The following is a 22,760-nucleotide window of genomic DNA, read 5'->3' as shown; positions in this document are numbered from 1 at the left end:
GGTTACTCTTTAATAAGCAAGATGGGCTGACTGTGAAAGTTACTGGTTTTTCCTGTGATAGCTATTAAATTCTTTTTTTTTTTTTTTTTTTTTGGAACCAACTCTGTGCTGTTTTCAAAGCATTTCACACCTATAGGCTCACCTAATTTTTGCAGCTGCCATTTCTGGCTGATGTTAACACCCTTGGTTGGCAGATGAGGAACTGAGGTCAGAGAATCCCTTTATGGGACTTCTAAGACGTGAAGGGCCAAGACTCCACTGATGGCCTCTGCCTCTAAATTCTGAGCTCTTTCCACTGGCCTACATTGCCTCTACTTTTTAGGTCATAAAATACTTCCAGCCATTTAATAAAAGCTCCTCTAAGGAACGAAGAAGGATCAATAAGCCATCCACCAAGCATCACGCAGGCAGCCAGCCTCCTTCCAATTTAAACACTGTAGGAAGACAGAAGTGAGAGACTATGCCATAGTGCCCTACGGAGTTTCCATCAAGTGGAATAGCCTGGAAAAGTTTAAGTGCACATAAGGAACACACGATATGAATGAGTCAACATCAGGAGCAGTTACACAGAGCTCTGAGGAGCAGACTGGTGGGGGATGGGGGAAGGAGGTCCACACCTACAAGGCTAGTTCTGAAAAAATGTCCCATGAACCCTTCTGGTTGTAAATGTTCAGACTGTGGTTCTGTGTTCTGGAAAGTGGGGCTGAGCTGTTTCAGGAGTGGTCCCTGGCTGAGAGGAGCAAGCGGAGGGATAGAGCCAGAGATGCCTGGTTTCAAAAAATCTCTAGCCCTTAGACCTGCCTTGGTTCCAAATGGGTTTCCTGTTCTGATTCAGGCGTTTTCTTAAATAAATCCCGTCTGTCTTAAAGTGGCCGCCCTGAGTGAATCTGCCCCAGAAACAAAAGAACATAACAACCCAGGGTTCTTTTCACAGGAACTGAAGGTTTCTACTCAGAGGCACTCACTGAGAATGAGCTGTGTACACCTCATTCACAAGGTAGCAGAAGGGAGACAGACATGCAGAGTTCGCTGTCTCATCTCCTGGGAAATCTTCCCAGACCAATGGCTGCCCTGCTCTGAACCTATAGCCCTGGACATTGCCCCTCAGACGGGGAAGGCTTGTGGGGCATCAGACACATGCGAGAAACTGTGCAGGCCACACACGAGGCTTAACCTACCTATTACCACCTTCTGGATTTTTTTTTTTCCAAGATTCATTTTATATGTACCACACCCAGTGCTCCATAAAATATGTGCCCTCCATAATACCTACCACCAGCTCACCTACCCCCCACCTCCACCCCCTCCACCCCTTCAGATTCTTTCTCAGAGTCCACAGTCTCTCATGGTTTGTCTCCCTCTCTGATTTCCCCCAACTCAATTATCTTCTCCATCTCCCAGTGTCTTCCATGTTATTCCTTATGTTCCACAAGTAAGTGAAACTGTATGATAATTGACTCTCTCTGCTTGACTAATTTCACTCAGCATAACCTCCTCCAGTCCCGTCCATATTGATACAAAAGCTGGGTATGTTGGTGCAGCCACTTTGGAAAACAGTGCGGAGGTTCCTTAAGAAATTAAAAATAAGAGCTACCCTATGACCCTGCAATTGCTCTACTGGGTATTTACCCCAAAGATACGAATGTAGTGAAAAGAAGGGCCATCTGTACCCCAATGTTCATAGCAGCAATGGCCACAGTCGCCAAACTGTGGAAAGAGCCGAGATGCCCTTCAACGGATGAATGGATAAAGATATGGTCCATATATACAACGGAATATTATGCCTCCATCACCTTCTGTTTTTTATTGCTAGTTCACTTTTCTTGCATTATTTAGCCCCACAAAAATTGGGATCTCTTTCCTTACTATCCACATGGTCCCAATGAGCCCTATGTGTCCTATAACATAGGAACTCGAGAAGCGATTGGTTAACATTCTTACAACAGGCCTCTGCTTGAAGTTCAAGACAGTCTGTCTGAAAATGGCAGTGCCTGAGTCGGAAGCTATTGAGTTCAGGCTACAGAGAAAACAAAGAGAGCTCCATATAGACAGTAAACCTCCCGACCTATAAAACAAGGTCAGAGGCCTGTCCCTTTGACTCATGTGGCTAATTAGAGCGAGGGCAGACACCTGATTCCAGGAGAACCTGTCCTCCAGCTGGTCAGTGACCTCTGACTTGGCCAGAAAATCTCAGGCCGGTGAGACTCCTTTGTCGGGAATGTCAGAATTGGGCAAAGTGCTAGCAAATGGTGCTGAGCACTGACACCTGAAGGTCATTTAGACTTGGGGGCTGGGCAGGGTATTCTGAGCTCCGCCAAATACAGAGAGAGCACAAACTATATGGTGGAAAGCAGGAAGCAGGGGAGAGCCGGAGAGGGCATGAGGAAATAAAACATGACAGAGAAGCAGAAATTGGTAGACAAACCCCAGAAAGAGCAATGGAGACAGAAAGGTCAGACCCTGCCCTAGCTCCTGCTCTTTCTGAAGCCTAGCTGGGGTGCCCAGCTTTTCTGATGTTTTGTCATGTGTGTTTCTTGGAACCACAAGAACTCCTGCTGGAACACCTCCCTCTTTTAAGGTCCTTCTGTCCCTTCTACCTGCTGGTCAGAACACAAAAGTAAAGCATGGTTTTAAGAAATAATATTTTTTAGAAGATATAAGAAATTCTCCACTAACTAATATCCCAGTGGTTCTCAACTGAGGGCAATTTTGCCTGATAGGGGATATCTGGCAATGTCAGGAGGCATTTTTGGTCATCATAAGGTGCTGGGAGGGGCTGAGACTGGTCAGAGGTACTGCTGACATCTTGGGGTGCACAGAACAGCCCCCCCAACAAAGAATTATCTGGCCCCAAATATCAGTAGTGAAGAGGCTGAAGAACCCCACTCTAGACCAGAAGGCTGATAATACATAGCATACATCATTCCGGGATCAAATGTCATCTGGCGCATACACATGACAAAAGTCAAGAAGGAAAATGTAACAATATGAAGAAATGTGGTGATAGGGTGTTGACGTGATGGGTGAATCTCCACCTTTTCATTTCTAAACTTTTATGTTTTTATTGGATGCAATTGGATAAAGCAAAATCAAACACACCAAAGAAAGAAAGAAAAGAGAAGAGAAAAGATTAAGGAGGGAAAAACAAGAGGAAGGGAAGAAGGAAGGAGAAGTCACCCCCATTGCCTTATCCACAGGGACACCTGCCCCCAGGTTGTAGCCAATTAGGAGCAGGTAATACCCGCGATTCAAATCCACTGAGAAGGGGGGCCAGCCACACGGAGAAAGTGCCTCTCTTGGTGAAGTCCCTCTTCGGCACACCATGAAAAACTGCCGACAAGTGCTCTGGTACCAACCTATGCTAAATTTGTTCCAATTCAAGGGGTTAGTCAGGAAGAACAGAACCATTAACTGGATCAAGGAGGCCTGAACAGAGCTGGGACTCGCCTTCGGTGCCGATGGCTCAGGATGCTTACCTCTAGCATCTCAGCCCCAACTAGACTCTGGCTTGGGTTCATGGATTCAGGAAAGCATGTCCATGACTGAGCAGAATGCATGGAGTGAGCAGCAGCCCCAGAAACATGGAGGAGGTCTATGAGAAGCACTGATCTGGGGACATGGCCAGGGAGCACCTGCTATAGACACCTGGGGCATTCTCCCCACCACCCATTTCTTGTAGTCCAGTCAAGTAAGTCTTTTAAATCCCCCAATTCTAACTTCTGAAAGCCTCTACCTTGAGCTCAACCTAAATCTGTCCTATCTGAGCCGCAAGGGCTAGAACAAAAAGTCATCTTCTTCTAACCTGAACAGCTGTTATCTGTGACCATTCAGGACAGACTATTATCTGTAACCCAGAAAAATGTGCCCATTTGTCTATCATTATGAAATTAGGTTCCTATTCAGCTGTTGTGTCTCCCTGAGGCATCTTGGGATCTGCTCTTATTCACAAGACATGGCACCTAATCTGTTAAAAAAGAAAAAAAGGCATAATTTGTTCAACTACTTGTTTATTTCGAAGAGTCTTCCACACACTACTAGCATTTCTCAGTTCTTGATGTTAGGCAAAGAAAGGGTCAGAGCTCTTTGGACTACCTAACAATATTTAATCTAGTATTTAATTTATGCATTTAGAAAATAAGTAAGTCCTAAACTCCAGATAGGCACTGATGAGTATAAGATCAGGTGATCCTCCACTTGCCACCACCCAAGTCAGGAACTCTTACTGGGAGGAGAAGAGGAGGGTGCAGGGTGCTCGAGAAAAAAAGACCTCCGACAGGAGAATTTTAGAATATATGAGCAGGGGTCAGTTAAAGAATTGTATGTGGCTCCCTCCTGTATATCAGGGGTCAGCAAACTATGGACCAAACCTAGCCCATTACCTGTTTTTGTAATTAAGGCTTTGCTGGAACACAGCCATGTTTGGTTCATTTTGTCCATGGCTTTTACAATAGCAGAGTAGGGCACAGGTGTTGCAGAGACCCTATGGCCCTCAAAGTCAAAACTATCTACTAACTGGCCCTCAACAGAAACGGTTTGCCACCCTTCTACCCTAGATATTTCCTGAGGATCTTTAGTCAGTGAGTCACTATTACTAAATGTGTCCCTTTCTGTAAGTCTATCCTTTCCCTCAGGGCTGTAATAGCAAAGTTTACCTTTGGTTGTCAGTAACAAAGATCTAAAAACCAGTAGCTTCAACAAGATACTTGTCTCTCACATAAAAGTCCAGGGCTGAACTGACACTCCAGTGCCAGAGACCAAGGTTGTACTCGACACAACTTCCATTGCCAAGGTCATACCATGGCCAAAATGGGTGCTGAAGTACCAGCCATTACATTCACGTCCAAATGGCAGGAAAGAAAAGGACAGCCTCAACCCAACTTTTCAGGGAAACTTTCAGAAATACCTAAACACCTCTACTTATGGGTAATTAGCTAGACTTGGCCACAAAGATACACCTAGTTATAGTGGAGGCTTACAAGTGTAGGCTTTTAGTTAGCTGGCAAGCTGCTTAGACAAAAAAAATCAATGCTACATTATTTTTTAAATGGGGGATACTGAGCGATAATTAGCAACCTCTGCCTCAGAAACCTTACTCCAACCACCAAGACCCTTATTGAGACAGGTGTGCACTCTGGGCAGGCTAATCATTTGGCATAGCTTCAGAATAACTGACCTTAAATATTTGTTTAACATTCACTTAAAAGATGGTAAGGTCAGTGCCAATAAAAAGTATTTTTTTGGTTGGTTGGTTGTTTTCAAGTTTCCAATCAAAAGTACTGTGGTACTGTGTCCACAGTGGAAGCAACTGGACAGATCCTCCTTTCATAAACTAGAATATGGTTGTGTGTATAGACCTGCACCAGTAGAGCATTCCTATACAGTCCAGTGATTTCTTTCTTTCTTCTTTTTTTTTTTTTAAATGGAATATCTGCCTGCCCGGTGCGTCCATGGTCAAAGGACTCCAACGTTACCTCACTCTCACAGCAATTTCTCCAATTAGCATGCCCATTCAGCATTTACTCTCACCAACACAAATCACCTCCCAGTCAGAAAATCCCAGTATTTACCTGAACCCAAAACCACACTTATTCCCACATCCTGGCCATTACAACTCTCTCCAACCTTGAAGATCTGATCATCTCCAGCCAGAAAGGGCTACTCCTCTAACTTTTGAAACTGATGATATGAGAGTAGAGGCAGGGCTCAGGCAATGGCAGGTGGCAAAAGCTTGAGAAGTACAAAATTAGGAATGGATTCTGAATCCTTAATTCCCATGGGTTTTTTACATATTAAACAACAATGGGGAAAAGATAACAAGTCATGTCCTTTTGGTATCTCAGTTACTATTGAATAATCAGTCTTGGTCCTACACTTTCCCTCTTCTTCAATAGTAAGTAACTGAAATTTCACTATCAACATGCAAATTCCTAGAAATTTCTCTCACAAAAAAGACCCAGATTGAATGGGTATTCCATCGTGTCAAAAACCCAAGCTGCTCCATATATACTGTTTTCTGTAAAGTTAGGGAAGAGACATCATCTGCAAACTCTAAAATATATTTAAAGGCTGCCAAAAGCAGCTGAAAGCAAGTAGAAGCTAATGAGATGTGAAGGAAGGAAACACGCAGTGGCATTTCTCAGAAAATACCAGCAAAGACACATTTCTCAAACCTGAGGGTTATAATCTGAAGTTCAAAGTCTTTATCACCAATAAGTGCTGAAACTGAAGTAAACAAAGGCGGATCTTCTGTTTGTAAGAAGAGAGGATTTGGGGCGGGAGGCAGAACTACAAAAGGAATCAATGAGATGAATGAGCCGTATTCAAAGAAAGAGTTATTTCTTGGCACTGGGGAGGATAATAGCCATAGAGTGGTGAGGACGGTTAACATGAACGATCACCCTGGCCCCTCCCTGCCGTGTCAACACCCACACTCATACCTCAACTTTGTGCCCATAGCTGGTTCAGAAAACCCAATGCCATTCAAATACAAGTAACAAAAAGGCAAATCATATGCATACCACGGGTACATCAATTTAAAAACTGGGGAAAAAATAAGGAAGATGAAAGAAAAACTTATTAACAAAGAAGTCATAGAAAAAAATGTTGCCACTGGATCGTAAGAAATTGCTGGGCAAATACCTTGCAATAAATTTTAAAAACCAAATGAAGCAATTCCTCTATGAAGTAAAACTACAAATCAGAAATGATTCAGAGAGGAAAACAGAAGAAACTGAAATGTGAGCTCGCCGAGCTCATTAAAGGGGGAAAAACAACGTAATCGAAGATGCAGATGGGACATGAGCCAGGAGGAAGAGACTGCAGGAAACAGTAAGGGACAGACAAGACAGCAATGAGAAAAGCATTCAAAATGAAGTGGAAATGAGTTTTAAAACATTAGAGAGAAAGTAATAGGTAGAGAAGTCACATACAGGAGAGCCTTCTTCTGCAGAATTGGAATTCCGGAAGAATGAAACAGAGTAGCACAATGGATCAGAACAAATCCTTAATGATACAAGTCAAGTAAATTTTTCTAAAACCAAAGTAGAATCAAATCTGATTAGTGTAAGACTATAGGGTGCATGTGCACACACACACACACACACACACACATGCACACACACACACGCCCCAGGGGAAAACAGGCCAACACCGAGATGGGTCCTGATTAAGTTACTAAACTTCATCCTAGGACCTAATACAGTTTTTGGCATGCGGCAAGTGGTTAATAAATATTCACTGAGAGACTGACAGAACAGCTTTTTCTCCACAAACCCCTGTTTCTGACACATCTCCTCTGTTCCTGGGATGTGATAATGGTAAGAAATCACTTCTAAAAACAATACTGAAAAACTCCAAGATCTTTAAAACATTCTGTTTCACATATTTACTAAGGCAGGAAAGACTAAAATTGCATTTTAGAAAGATTTTCAGAAAGGACTGATATAAAAGTCTTTTCTAATAAACTATATATTCACAATAAATTCTGGAGACATTCTGTCTCATATGCACTGAGTTTCAGCAAAATTTTATTATATATTTCCATACGCCATTTGCCACGTAGAGACAAGAAAGGGATAAAATCAGAAAGTTTTTTTACTTACTTTGGATGTTTAAACTTGTCTATCAGATCAACTCTTTCCACCAGGTCTCCTCCAATTGTCCGTACCAAGTCATAGAAATCGTTTTCTATATAATTCTCAGAGGGCAACCAGAATGAGATGTCATTTATCACAGCGGGGTATTTGCTAAAAGGCTAACAAAACAAGAGAAGAAAAGATAGATTGATTTGTTAGTTGCCTGAGAATGTTTAAATTTTTCATAGACAGTTATACTTGGCTAATTAGGAAATGCTGGTAAAACATTATTTCAGCACTTGAATTTTCAGGAACAAAATAAAAGATAAACCAATATTCAAAATTAGCAAATTCCATTATGAATGTTACAGATTCTTATCACATTCATGTGTAACATTACCATATATTATATTTATATAACCGTTAATGTTCAATTTAGTATAAAACAGTTTGAATATATCATATTTCAGTTTTTTCATTTGAATACTAGAGGAGAAAATTTCAAATTTAATTAACAAGCGATTCATTAACTTCCTGTGATATTTTCAGGAAGTCATTTTAATAGAGAAATAAGTAAAGGCTTGTCAAAATTGATATTTCAATTAGTAATGTCATTATTTGTTAGTATTTCTAATTATTAGAATAAAGGACTGGGTTGATAAGTAGTCACTTTGGGAGTTATTTTTCAAATAATGGCTCTAAAGATGGATAAACACAAATGTAGCCATTTCCCCCATTCTATCCTATTTGTCCCAGTTTATTCAAGCTCATCATTATTTTGGATAGACAGTTAAAATTAGATACTTTTAAAAGTTATTGCCTTTGTTTACATGGCTTATACACACACACACACATAAAAAATAGGTGTTGGTCTGTAAGTTACTGCTACAATAAAAAGTGTTCTTTATATAACTATGAAGTCCTCAGGGGAGATGTGCTAAAGTATAAATAAATCTGTTAGAAAAGCAAATTTATAAACTGGTTTACACCAAGTCTGATACCATTATAAACCCTTTGGTGAATCACTGATCAGAAAAAATATAACTTTTTAAAAGGCAAAAACCTCTGAAGAACCAAATACTCACACAAAAAATGATTATTCAACTTGAAATATCAATAAAGTTGTCAGACAAATGCATCAGTTCAGAACATACATTTCAAATGAACATAATAAAGCTACTATCTAGGTGCTTTTGACAAAATACCGTGGCCTCTGAAAAACATCCTTGGTTTTCTCTCCTCCTGCAAAATCAAAATCCTGTAGTAAATCACCCATGGGTCAATGTAACAATATAGGAGCATGGTGATTGCACCAGTTGCTTTTCCCTTGGACAACATCTTCTGCCACTTCAGGAACATGGAAATTTAGGGAGTTTGGATAAAAGACTGGGATTGCCAACAATTAGCATGTAATGCCCTCTTTAGCTGACCCAAGCTGAGGTACCATTGAGCTCTGAAGACAGACATGGCAGCTGTGTCAGCAACCCACTGACAACAATACGGTAATAACAAAATAAGGCTGTCAGCCAGACTAGAGGTCCCCGAGACATAAAAAGATACATTTTACAGTAAAATAGAGTTTTAAAAACCAAGGAGAAAAGCCCAGACTGCTGTACTGCAAACTAGTTCAAGTTAACGAATTATATATAACAAGTTTAAAGGAATGGATTACCTAAAGGAAGCATTCACTACACTAATTGGTATATGTCAGATATGGGATACCTCCTAGTGGCTTCAACTCCTTTGAAGGGGAAAATAAAAGTCTGTTTTGAAAATAAGATAACTACAGACCTATGGCTATTGGAATGTAGGCTTCCTGATGCTTAGCCAGAGGTGGTGTTAAAAACTTCTAGTGGCTTCCCACTATTTTAGGATAAAGTCCCCAATTCTTGAAAAGTGCTAGCTCTCTCTGTTGTTCTCCAGGCTCACACCAGCCTGGCTTATTTGGTTCTTGAACACACTAAGCTCCTTCCTCCAGACACTGATTCTCGCCCTCCCTATCCTCCTTCTGCTCCTCAGTTAACACGTTCGCCTCCAGCCCCCACAGCTTCAGCAGTCCCTTGCTCCGGCAGCCTGGACTTCTCTTACATAGTAGCTTTCGTTCTTGTAATTATTTGTGTCGTTACTTAATGTCTGTCTTCCCAGTATATTTCAGTTTTTAGGGTGGGGTGTGTATCTTCTTTTTACTCAAACCTCTCTTACCCTGCACAGGTCCCATGGCACCCCAGGCACTCCTCCAGGGCACATGACATGGCTACCTTGTGTGAGCGATGGCCGTGTTACAGTGAATCAACTTAGCTGTTCTTTCTTCTCCAACCCGCCCAGCTAATGGACATGGCAGGGAAATAACGCATAGAGACTTGCCCCTATCCCTGGCTATGCTGTGATAAGGAGAGAGTGACCACATGCAATGACAAAGAAGAGGCGGACAGGCAAAGTGATTTGGTAGGAACTTGATAATCCACAATCTTAGAACCAGATAATTTTAGAACTGGGAAAAAAAAAACCAACTGTTAACCTAAACGAAGAGGTAAGCTGAGGCAAGCTCGAATTGCCAGAAACTGAGTTTATTCAGGAAGAGCAGAGGAGTTGCAATTCAGAAAATGCATGCTGGGGCACCTGGGTGGCTCAGTGAGTTAAAAAGCCTCTGCCTTCGGCTCAGGTCATGATCCCAGGGTGCTGGGATTGAGCCCTGCATTGGGCTCTCTGCTCAGCAGGGAGTCTGCTTCCCTCCTGCTTGCCTCTCTGCCTACTTGTGATCTCTGTCTCTCAAATAAATAAATAAAATCCTTAAAAAAAAAAATGCATGCTGCATGTGAGTCCGCTGAGGGCTGGGGCAGCTGTATTAATGGGAAGGAGTGCCCAGAGAAGGCAGGCCAGCAGGAGTCCAAGCAGGGAGTTCAGTGGCTGGAGGATGGTGAAAGGTTCTTGGCAGATGTTCACTGGTCAGGAGATGAATCTCAGTCCTCTGTAAATCAGGCATTTACAGGGAATCAGTCTCTTCATTCTCAAGTTCCATTCTTCTGAGGGAGCATGTGTGGGATTCTCCATATCATATCTTCTGGTTCCAGTTTAGACTGAAATCCTTTCACAGGTCTTAAATAGCATCTAGTATTACTTTTGTTTTCTCATTTCTTTTCTTGATCTAGATGAGCAATGTCTATATTATTAGTTTTATCAGATAACCATGAATTGATTTATTCTTTTGAGATTGTCTCTATAATTCTCATGGCAGTTGTTTTTTGTTGCTGTTGTCATTTGTTGGTTTTTTTTGGAATTGAAAAGGTGATCAAAACTACAGTTATCATAGAGACTTTAAAAGTCACAAGTCAATATTATGAACTACTTAAGAACAATGAGCTTGAAAACTTGGATTAAATGATAATTTTCACTCAAGACGGAAAATTTAAACTGATTGATAATGTACCAAATTGAATTATCAGTCAAATCTCAAAAGAAAATTGTTAGACTCAGATGGTTCATAGTATAACTATCAAATATTTCAGGTGAAGCAGTCTCTTTAACACCCAAACTATTTCACAAAATAGAAAAGGAGGGAAAAATCAACTAATCTCATTGAGTTTATAAACTTTAAGCCAAAGCTGGATAATCACAGAATAACTGAAAAAAAATTATAGACCAATTCCACCTTATGATCCACATAAAAAATCCTAAATATAACTTCAGCAAATATAATTAAACAGCATATTAACATAAGAACACAAAATGACCAAGTAGGGTTTATTCTGGAATAATGGGAATGCTCTGAAACCAAAAACAATCTACTAATCAACATGTAAGGAAAAAAAAATGCTGATTTTTTTTTCAGAGAGAGGAAGCATTTGATAAATATAATACTTATTCATAAATAAGAAAAAAAGAGTTTTTTGGCAAACTATAAATAGAAGGCAACTTCCTTCCTTCCAAGATATTTATTGAAAACCTACAGCAAACATATTAATGTTAAAATTTTTTAGAAAGCATTCAAAATACAGTCAGGAGCAACAGAAGGATACCCTCTCTCGCCCTTGCTCTGTCACGTTATAAATCCTAACCCAAGGGAGGAAACAGGAACAGCTATTGGAATGGCACAAGGCAAAATTTGTGATCCTCATTTGAATCTTCCTTACTAACTATATAACTTGAACAAACTGCTTATCTCTGTTTTCAGTTCTCTCACCTGAAAAACAGAGGATTATTTGTACTTATCTCATATAATAATTACTATTTTATTTATATCATTAGATATGCAATATCCAAGAGTTAAAGTGAATGAACTGGAGGTACATATATCACTATGGCTAAAATATAAAAAAGTATATGTGGAGTTTCCCAAAAAAGTAAGTTGTATTGAGATGTAGTCACTATTATATCTATAAGGAGTTTTAAAACGGGCATGGCAATAATAAATACATACAGATAAATTGTACAAGTTGTATTATAATAGATGTGGGAAGGCTATACTGGACTTCAAAACAATGATTAGCTCTGGGGAAGAAAGGAGAGCATTTGAGCAGGGATTTTGCCTTTATCTTTAAGATGCTCTGTAGCAAATGCACTGAGTGAGCTCTGCATGCTTGTGGCGTTGGCCTGACCTCACACCCGTTAGTGTGGTCAGCCAAACTCAGTCTTTATTCCCTTCATGAATACTGATGCTAAACACCTCTGTAACCCCCCTTCTTATCAGAGAGTAGCAAAAAATGCCACCTGCAAACATGTCACATTGGTATAAGGTTTACTTTGAGCTCAAAGCAACTGAAAGGAAGCTGATACAAGAAAAGCTCTCAGCTCAGGGGGCCAACAAAACACAGGCACACAATTTGCCTAAGAGCAGGACAAAAAATTTGCAAAGGTGCCCCATCTCCCCTTACTGATCACCTGGAGACAACTCTAGACCCTGATCAGCCCAGAGATAACACCAGAAAGCTCTACACCAAATTTGACTAAGAGGCCCTTACCTTCCGTTAGTTTCCCATATATTTACCTTTTCACAACTGGCCACCTCTAGAGACTCAAGATCCTTTTCTTTGCCTTGTTACTTTCTCTAAAAATTCATTGCTCTTTTGCTAAGCTGCTATATAAGCCCAATTACCAACCAAGCCTTTGAGTTACTCCTCTCTGATACTCCTCTATGTTCCATGCATGATGCAAATGTTAATAAACCTGTTTGTTCTAATCTGTCTTTTGTTGCAGAGCATGAGCAGACACCTAGAAGGGTAGGAAGAAAACTGTTGTTCTCCCTCCCCCGCATTATCGTTACATTTATTGCATTTTGGCTACCTCTAATGGTGTTGGAATAATATCCTTACTTTGTAATCCTGGGACTCTATAAATGTTTTTCACAGTTTGCCCTTTTTAAAACCTCTCATCTTTGCCAACTATTGACCATTCCAACCCAAGAACTGTTTTATTTCCTGTTTGGGGTTGGGGGACAGAGTAATCATAGAGTTATGTGCCACCTTATCTTCAAGTCCTCCAACTCTATCGAGTGTCCCTACTAGGTTCATGTCCCCGTCATTGTCTTCCAGAACCAGAATTAATGTCTGGTTTACCTGTGTAGCCCAGCCCCACCCACTACAGCGCCTAGCTAATGCCAGCTGAACTCACGTTGGACTGACTACTTTACGCGGTCTGTGTCCATACTTCCCAAATTTTCCAGCATAGCTTAGATTTTTAAAATAATAATTATGATTCCAAAAAGGACAATTCTCCATGCCATCTGGGTCACATGAATTTGGTTTTTGAAGTTGTTTTCTTCCTTTTTTCTTTCTCAGTTGAGATACTTTTGCTTGTTAAGTTTTACACCCATAACCCTTTACTCTCCCCACTGGCCCCTACTTCCCTTTAAAAGGCTCACTCATGTCTTCAGACCCAAGTCTCTAGACTTGCAGGTAAGTACGCTAGCAGCTGAAGTGCCAGAGGCCAGGTACTTAAAAAGAGACAGATAAAAGTGGGTTGCATTTCTCCCCTGCTCCAATTAATTCCTTTTATCTTCATTATTTTTCTTCTTACTTAATTGGTTTTATTCTGTTCTTCCTCCAGCTTAATTAGGTGAAAAAAATAACTCAGGTATTTTGGGACTTTCTTAGTTTTGAGTAAAAGCATTTAAGGCTATAAATGTTCCTCTAAATACCTCTTTAGATATATCCCACAAACTATGTCTTTTCCTAGTTTTTCTACTTTCTTGTATTCTATTGGTCAATTTTTAAAAATATTCTAATATTTTTCTCTCTTGATATAAAAAGCTGTAAATTGTATGCCTATTTTTTTTTTTAAGATTTTATTTGAGAGAGAGATGGCATGAGTGAGGGGGCAAGGGCAGAGGGAGAGGGAGGAGCAGACTCCTGGCTGAGCAGGGAGTTCAACTTGGGGCCCAATCCCAGGACCAGGGATCACGACCTGAGCTGGAGGCAGATTCTTAACTGACTGAGCCACCCAGGCTCCCCTATATGTCTGTTCTTTATGAAATAATAGACATAATAGACATAATACACACACACACATGCGCACACACAAATATCCTTTTATAAACTGATCCAAATCCTAAATTTATTTAGGATCTCTATTCTGTCTTAAATAAGACATAAACCTTAGTTTTTGTATTTTTTTTTAACAGCTCTTCTCCCCAACTATTGGATTTGTATTCTTTAAATTAATAAGCGATTTAAGACAATGATTAGTTCAAGCTAAAAGTTGTATTTAATTTTATATTCACCCTCTTTGTTGGAAGGCAATTGTCCATGGAATTTCCACACAACCTATAAACCACTTGCATCAACAAACACCCTTGGAAGACAGAGGCAGTCTCTTCCGGGGGCAGAAAGCAGATTTGCTCTTTTCCCCGGGATAATAAAGACAATGTCTCCCTCAGGGGCAAAGCTAGGGCAGGCTGGCTCACAGCCTCTTTGAAAGAATGGAAGGGAAGCAAGCAAACAAACATAGTCCAAGAATGAAACGATGGTAGAGCTTGATGGTTTTCAGCTGCGCTCTAAGCCCAGCCTGGGAGCAGCAGTGACCTGGGCTGCTCTGCATCGCCCCTTGGGGGTTGGGGGTATAGGAGAAGCAATGTGAACAGGAAGCTCATGCTGCCTTAATAGTCCTCTGTCTCTGACCCAGGAGTCTCTCGTGTCTTCTGCCAGCAGCCAGGAGACTGTGGCAGACACCTTGTGACCTTGCAAGCAGGGGGAAACCATAGGCCTTTCATAGCTTTTGACAGCCTTCCTTCCCGCGCACTTTTGTATTTATACATGAAGATCCTTTAATCGTCTCTTCAGTGAAAGTATGTGGGAGGCAAACTCTCAGTATTTACATGTCTGAATCCCCTCATACAAATAATTTAGTGGAGCACAAAATAGCAGGTTTATAATTGTCTCTCCTTGGCACTTTGAAAATATTTTTCTAGACTCATTATGCCGATGACAAGTCTGCTGTCAGTCAGCGCCGTTTCTTCCTAGGGAAGCTGTCTTTTCTTCCTGGCAGATGTGAAGAGTTTTATCTTTATCCTAGATGCTCTGCAGTTCGATTCGAATTAGGAATGGTCGGCATTTATCTCCATTCATTCTGCTCAGCATTCAGAACGTGCCCGCAATTGAAGGGCTCATGTTTTGTCCCACTTCAGAAAAATTCCAGCCACTCCCTCTGTGCCACTCTTTTCATTCTCTTCTGGAACTGCAGTAACACATACTGTGGAAATTCTTAATCTATCTTCTCTTAACTCAATTCATGTTTTTAATCTGTATCAATTTCAGATTTTTAATCTTCACATACTTGTGCTGTATTCTCGGTGAGTTCTTTAGTAATACCTTAATTTCCTAATTCTCTTCTCAACTGAACCTCGTCTCATCTGTTTTTTCTTCTTTATTTCAATGAATCTGTTACTCATTGCTGATATTTCTAATTGTTTCTTTTTCATATCTATTTACTCTCCATTTCTGCCTGGTTTTGCCCCTTACTCAGAATTTCCTGTTCTTTTCCTTTTGTATTTTTTTAATGTGTATTATTCTCCATTGATCTCTCTAAGCATGTTAGACATCCTTTTTTTTAAAGAACACTTCTTGATTTCACTTTACTCTCTAGTGAATTCAGATTCAAGTTGTTGAGCTCTTTATGTGGTTTGGAATTTATGTGTGCAGACCAATTTTATATGAGAGACAACCACTAATGTCTTCTCCCTAATCACCCCTCCTTGGTTAGAGATTTTTGTGATTCCCGTATTGTATGCCTAGCCCAGAATCAAGTTGGTAGTCCTGTCTGGGTTTCCACCCAATGGTGAGATGGCTGCTGATGCCATAGGGGTAACTTATCTCAGTTCCTGATAAAGAGGCCATGCCTCAAAATAGACACATAGATCAATGGAACAGAACAGAAAGCACAAACACAATCTCATGATTATATGGCCAATTAATTTTTGGCAAAGGAGGTAAGAATACGCAGTGGGGAAAAGACGATCTCTTCAATGAATGGCGATGGAAAACTGGACAGCTACATGCAAAAGAATGAAAATGCACCACTGTCTTAAATCATACACAAAAACAAACTCAAAATGGATTAAGGATCTTGGAGACCTAATTGGAGGTCAGGAGCACTGGAGAACTGAAACCATAAAAATCCTAAAAGAAAGAACAGGCAGTAATTTCTCTGACATCAGCCACTGCGAGATCTTTCTAGATATGTCCCCTAAGGCAAGGGAAAAAAATAAAAAATAAACTATTGGGACTCTACCAAAATAAAAAGCTTCTGCACAGTAGAGGAAACAATCAACAAAAGTAAAAGATAACCTACAGCATGAAAGAAGATATTTGCAAATGATATACCTGATAAAGGGTTAGTATTTAAAATATATAAAGAACTTATATAACTCAGTACCCCAAAACCAAATAATCCAATTTAAAAAGGGGAAGAAGACTGATGGCTAACAGATACATGAAATGATGCTCAACACCACTCATCATCGGGAAATGCAAATCAAAGGCCCACCTATCAGAATGGCTAAAATAAAAAATTCAAGAAACAAGAGGTATTGGTGAGAATGTGGAGAAAAAGGAGGCCTCACACACTGTTGGTGGGAATGCAAACTGGTACAGCCACTATGGAAAACAGTATGGAGATTCCTCAAAAAATTAAAAATTACCATATGATCCGGTAATTGCACTACTTGGTATTTGCCCCAAACATGAAAACACTAATTCAAAACGATATATGCCCCGCCTATGTTTACTGCAGCATTATTTACAAGAGCCAAGATATGGAAGCAACCACGTCCATCAACTGATGAATGAACAAAGAAGTGGTATATATACAATGAAATATTACTCAGCCCTAAAGAGTCTGAAATCCTGCCATTTGCAACAGCATGGATGGATCTAGAGAGTATAATGCTGAGTGAAATAAGTCAAAGAAAGACTAATATCTTATGATTTCACTCATGTGTGGAATTTAAGAAACAAACATAAAAAGATACAGAAGCCCAGACTCTTAACCCTAGAGAGAAAACTGATGATTACCAGAGGGGAGGCGGGTACTGAGATGGGTGCAAAAGGGGATGGGGATGAAGAGTGCACTCAACCTGATGAGCACTGCGCAATGTACAGCATCAAAACTAGCGTAACTCTGCATGTTAACTATACTGGAATTAAAATTAAAATAAAAGAGGCCATGTCTCTGTCCTGCTCTCTCCCTGGGATCAAAGCTCTACTCAAGCTACAGGGCTCCAGGTCATAGTGGTGGCAATTTGTGGCAGTGATAACTGCCTCCTTTCTAGAGCAGGAGAGCACAACCAGCACCTGACCCTATTTTTTCAGCAGCGTGTACACTCTAGCCCAGCATGTTATGCAGCGCTCTTTTAGTCCCGACGCTCCGCCAGAGCCAAACCACTGGTTTCCCTTCCCTGCTTATGAACCTGGAGCGCACAGTGTCTTCATTCTCACTTCCCACTTTGTCTTCGTCTCTTGTCCACAGATATATCCCTTTTGTAGGGGGAAAAGGCAAAGGCATGATCCTGCCTTTTTCATGTTCTCTTTTTAGACTGTCATCTGTCACAGCTGTGTGTGTGAAGCAGGGTACAGAGCAGCCTACAAAGCAAGACCAGGTTGACTCTGTATTTCTTTACACAATGGTTCTTCACTCTGTATGGGAGAGACACCACACCCCTCTGAGAAGATGAAGATTCAAATCTTTGTCTCCAGAACATATTTTCCCAAACGCAGATTTCTGCAGGGTTCACAAACCCAGTAAAAGTCATTCAAGGCATCAGATAAGGACCCTACCTTTGACCCATACTCAAAATCGTGTCCTGAGTTCAAATACAGACAACTAAAATTATTATATGAAGGGAACTGAGAAATACCAAAATTGTTCTTTACTTCCATGTGATATATATACACATAAGTATGTATAATTTGCATTCAAATGTGTTGTAAGGAATGCATACTTAATAATAAAGCCACACATGAAGTCATCATTGTCTTGTAGTGGCTACTAGGGATGTAGTCATATTTGTAGAAATAAGAAAAGTCTGCTTTTTACAGGCTGGACTAAGAAACTCCTTACTACAACTCAGGACAACGCTGAAGGGCCACCCTCATCTCAGAGCTGCCTGTGGGTGGGCTGAGGCCTTTGCTGTCAATGCATCATAGCCCAACTTCTCCCCTTGTCCAGTCCTGCTTCTACCCCTTCCCTTGAAGGCCACAGGGATTGATCCTGACAGAACCTGGTAAGAAGCTTCCAGCTTGCAAACCTCCATCTTAGAGGACGCTTTCTGGGGGAACCTGACTCATGACTCCTAGACACCAACAAACCCAGTTGACAAGAGAATTTGGTGTGTCTAGGGGGACAGCAAGCATCAGGGAGCATACACACAGAAGGGAGGCAGATCTGGATGAAATTTGGGTCCCTACACTCAGCTATATCCTGGAGAGAATGGCTCCATGAGGATGCCCTGCCAAACCTGTGTGTTAGGCCCCACAAAGCCAGGAACCATAGCCCCACATACATCTTGGCAGGGTGCTTCATGATCCTCCCAGAGAGGACCACTAGGAGGCTGTCTCCTACTCACCCCTTCATCCCCCTTGGGAGGCTCTCACGAGGCAGCTTCTCATCACCTGGGTTCTGAAGAGGTATGAAGCTTCCTGCCCTGCCCTCCTCACAAAAGAATCACAGGCTATACAACCTCTTAAGTCAGTCTAGAATCAGCTCCTCAGAACGGGGTCCTTCACAACTTGTGTTATGATCATCCACTCTGTTACAGACTGAATTAGGTTGGAGTCCTAAACCCCATACCTCAGAATGTAACCTTACTTGGAGAAAGAGTCTTTACAGAGATAATCAAGTTAAAATGAGGACATTAGGGTGGGCCCTAATCCAGTATGACTGGTGTCCTTACATAAAGGGGAATTGGGACACAGTGACAGACACAGGGAGATCACCATGTGAAGATGACTCCAGACACAGGGGTGACGCTTCTATGAGACAAGGAATGCCCATGATGGCCACCACAGAAGCTAGGGGGAGACTGGAGCAGATTTTTTTCTCACAGTCTTTAGAAGGAACCAATCCTTCTGGCACCATAATCTCAGACTTCCAGGCTCCAGGAGCCTGAGACAACAGAAGTCCCCCACTCTGTGGTACCTTGTTGTATCACCTCCAGGAAACCAACAGAACCCCTTCTGTATCCACGTCATCCTTTTCTGACATGTGGAAGAACAACCACAGGGAGCGGGCTACATTTATGTGAGTAGCGAACCGTCTAAATCTAGAAGTGGCTCCCTGCAGTGAACCAGCCAGATCAGCAGGCCCGGGCCTCACCTGGTGTCTTCACAGGCCTGAGAGAACTTACAACACAGTTTCTCTATCTAGAGAATGGAGACAGCACCTACCTCAGCAAAATGTAGTGCAAATGATGGGACATAACATTCACAAAGCACATACTTAGTGATTTTCAAGCCAAAACAATGACTTGGATAGTTGAGCAGGTACACAATTTTGACTTATCCACGACACCTGGTTATAAATCATACGCTTGTCAAAGTGACTGGGGTGGGGGCAGGGGTCTAAAAAGTGAGTTTGGATTTCATAGTACTATTCCAACCTAACTGGCCCCTTGCTCTAGGCTCACGTCCATAAATCTAAATGTCCCCGTGTACCTTCCAAGGTTAAGATCCTTAAAGCCTCCCTTCTTACCATCCTATGATAAAATCAAAGTTCTTTAGGCCCTCTGTACCTGTTCATAAATGTTCTCAAGGAAGATAACCTTAACTTCCAGTTGGTAATGCAACATAATACATTTTTTCCAGTTCGTTGTGTTTTTACCTCAGAATCTTCTTCTTAAATGCTCTTCTGTTCAACGATACTAAAGCAGGATAACAGATCATCGTTCCCCACTACTCATGTTTTCTGTACTAGTCAATCCTTATTAACTCAGTCTCTGTCTTCTTGCCTTTAGGCAAAGCTATGACAAATTTTTTTTTCTTTTTCTGGTTTAGAATCATTTTGACAGTTCCTCTAAGAGGGGAGGGTCTGTTTCTTCCAAAGTTCTGGAACTGTCAAGGTGACTTTTAGTCAGCTTTTAACCAGGCTGACTTTAGGCAAAGGATTACTTTGCAGCTTTTTCAGGTACTGCTTCTCTTTCTAGATCAGAACATGCAGTCCCTTGGCTTTTACCGTAATTATACTATTAATGGTTACCACTGGTGGGAGTACTGTGTGCCCGAGACTGTGCATCAGCTCGTTAGCGTACACAATCCCGTGAGATGGACCCTATTCCTCTTCCCGTCCATGTGGGTGGCTTGCCAACTGTGGCTTGCAAACCTTAGCTCCTTTCCCTAAGGTCAAACAGCAGGAAGCGGCAGAGCCAAGATCAAAGGCAGGCAGGTGGTGATCCTAACATGCTCTAAGGCCTCCCATTGAAAACTGTAGGCTCACAGAAAATGCTCAGTTTCTAGTATGGTTTTCAGAAGTAGCCTATCCAGCCTAATTAATAATTATGTAAATAAGAACAAATCTAACATTTATCCCTATGGTGCCTTCCATGACATTTCCTTTTTAAATGATTCATTAAGCTTTCAGATTAATTATCTAGATTTATAAGTACTTCTGGACTGTTTACAGCCCATGTGATTGTGTTCTTATCTAAATTAACTTAAAAATCAGTCTTACCTATAAAAAACAGCGAGCCTTATCAATTGCTTAACATTCCAATGTTTCCCAGGCCTACTTTAATTCCAACTATTCATTTTGTAATTAAAAAAAAACTGTTTATCAAATTTGGCAGGCAGTTTCAGTACTTCACAAATTCAGGTTGTTCTAACTCATGATTCCATGCTGCCTTCATGTTCCAGATTTTCTCACTTTGTTCCAATATTCTGTTTTTCTTCTTACTTAATTCCGCTGAATGCCGGGAGCATAATGCTCTGTTGGCCAGAGGTAAGCACAGTTCCCGTGCAGGCAACTTTTGTTCTGTGACTTCACCCAGAAACCGCATGAGACCTAGCAAGTTTGAAGTCATCTTCCAAACTTCAGTTTCACATATTTGTTCTTGATTTTTTTTTAAGGTTTTATTTATTCATATGACACAGAGAGAGTGAGCGAGCGAGAGAGAGAGAGCACAAGTAGGGGGAGCAGCAGAGGGAAAGGGAGAAGCAGGATCTCCACTGAGCAGGGAGCCCAATAAGGGGCTCAATCCCAGGACCCTGAGATCATGACCTGAGCTGAAGGCAGAGGCTTAACCCACTGAGCCACCCAGGCGCCCCTTATTCTTAATTTTTAACAGAACTTCAGTTCTGGTTGAAGATTCATAGAAAACAAAGAATTTCCATAATGAAATCATGGGGAACCCTCATTTTAGGGTAGCTTTTTATTGAATTAGCTTTCCCTGTATCTATACCACGGTTCCTCTTAACTATCTACTGAACTCCTTCAGAGCAGGAACAGAATTTTGAATCCTTTTGAATCCTCTCAAATCTACTTTAGAGCTCTAGACATCTTCATTACTTAAAACAAATCATTTGCATGTGAAAAACAAAGATGTTTTTGCTACTGCAGTTAAGCAGGGGTGGGGAGTGGACAGCTGGGGCCCAGCATTCTCTTGTGGGACCTTAGGGATGCCAGCAAGGTCTCAAGGCCCTGCCTGAATGTAATGGCTTCTGACTTAAAAGCAACAAAAGAAAAAAGTAAGCCTCAGAAATCTTTGTTCAAATAAAATATCATAGGTGCTTCTAGTGAAAGAAGGAACTATAGGGGGAGTAGGAGCCTGCAGCCCAGACCACCAGCTTAGAGTTCGGGCAGAGAACCAACTGCACACAGAATTCAAACGTGAAAATGTTCCAAAATCGATTGTGGGGAGGGTCACACGTCTCTGCCAACATACTAAAGACCACAGAATCACACAACTTAAATGGGTGAATCGTGGGGCACATGGGTTATATCTCAATAAAGGTATGAAAACAGTAAGTGACTAAATAAACTTATTGATCAAAGAAATAAGGGTTCTATTTTGTAGTTAGCCTCTTTACCTCATCTTCAGAACTTATCAAAGACTTTATCTCTGGCATCCGATTTTCAGGTTAGATAATTAAATCTTGCTGAAGCAGGCATCACTTCTGCACTCTGGGCTTTCCTCTCCCGGGTAAAACATTTGTTAAGGTTTTGCCCAATTGTTTAAATCTCCCATTAAATGCCTGGTCTGGATCTTCACAGCTTTGTACAATTACTGGAGTTTAAGTGAGGTCACATTCAGCTTTAAGATCATAATTTTTCCCAGTAAATCATGGTTACTGGGAGACAGGTATTTCCCTTCCTTACCCTCAAGTAAGTAAACAGAGGCCTCATTTCATCCCATCTCATTTTCCTGACTCCTGGAAAAAAGACAAAATGGGAAACTGGGTTTGTTCACCTCCAACCCCAAATGTAACCTCAATATGGTCCATGCTTAATTAGAACATGGACTCTGTGAGGGGGATCACAGTTTCTTCTGCATTTTATGTCACCTCCGTCTGTACCAGAACCCCACCCTCCAGTCCGCCAGGGACTGTACATGCTAGGGGGTAAAACTGAGGGCCAGCTAGAAAAAGCAACTTGAACTTGCTGGACATCATACAGAGCTGGCCTTCTGACTATTTCCAGGGGAAAACAGGCAAAACAAAAATTAACCTCAAGAACTTTAGACGTTTGATTTCCATGGCTTGCTCGAAA

At 41.1% G+C, this 22,760-nt stretch overlaps 1 protein-coding gene across 5 annotated transcripts in view; it reads right to left on the bottom strand.

Annotated features, from left to right (window-relative positions):
• The window catches only part of FARS2 (phenylalanyl-tRNA synthetase 2, mitochondrial), a 526,339-nt gene that overhangs the window by 135,147 nt on the left and 368,432 nt on the right, over nt 1-22,760 (bottom strand). For all 5 annotated transcript variants that reach the window (XM_044258345.1, XM_044258328.1, XM_044258336.1 and 2 more), the window contains one exon: nt 7,602-7,753. In XM_044258345.1, the coding sequence (XP_044114280.1) occupies nt 7,602-7,753 (152 nt within the window). The remainder of the gene's footprint in view (nt 1-7,601; nt 7,754-22,760) is intronic.

Source organism: Neovison vison, chromosome 1 (assembly GCF_020171115.1).
Source record: "Neovison vison isolate M4711 chromosome 1, ASM_NN_V1, whole genome shotgun sequence".
Taxonomy (NCBI): Eukaryota; Metazoa; Chordata; class Mammalia; order Carnivora; family Mustelidae; genus Neogale; species Neogale vison.
Note: the sequence above shows the minus strand (reverse complement) of the source record. Positions and strands in the feature narration are given on the sequence as shown.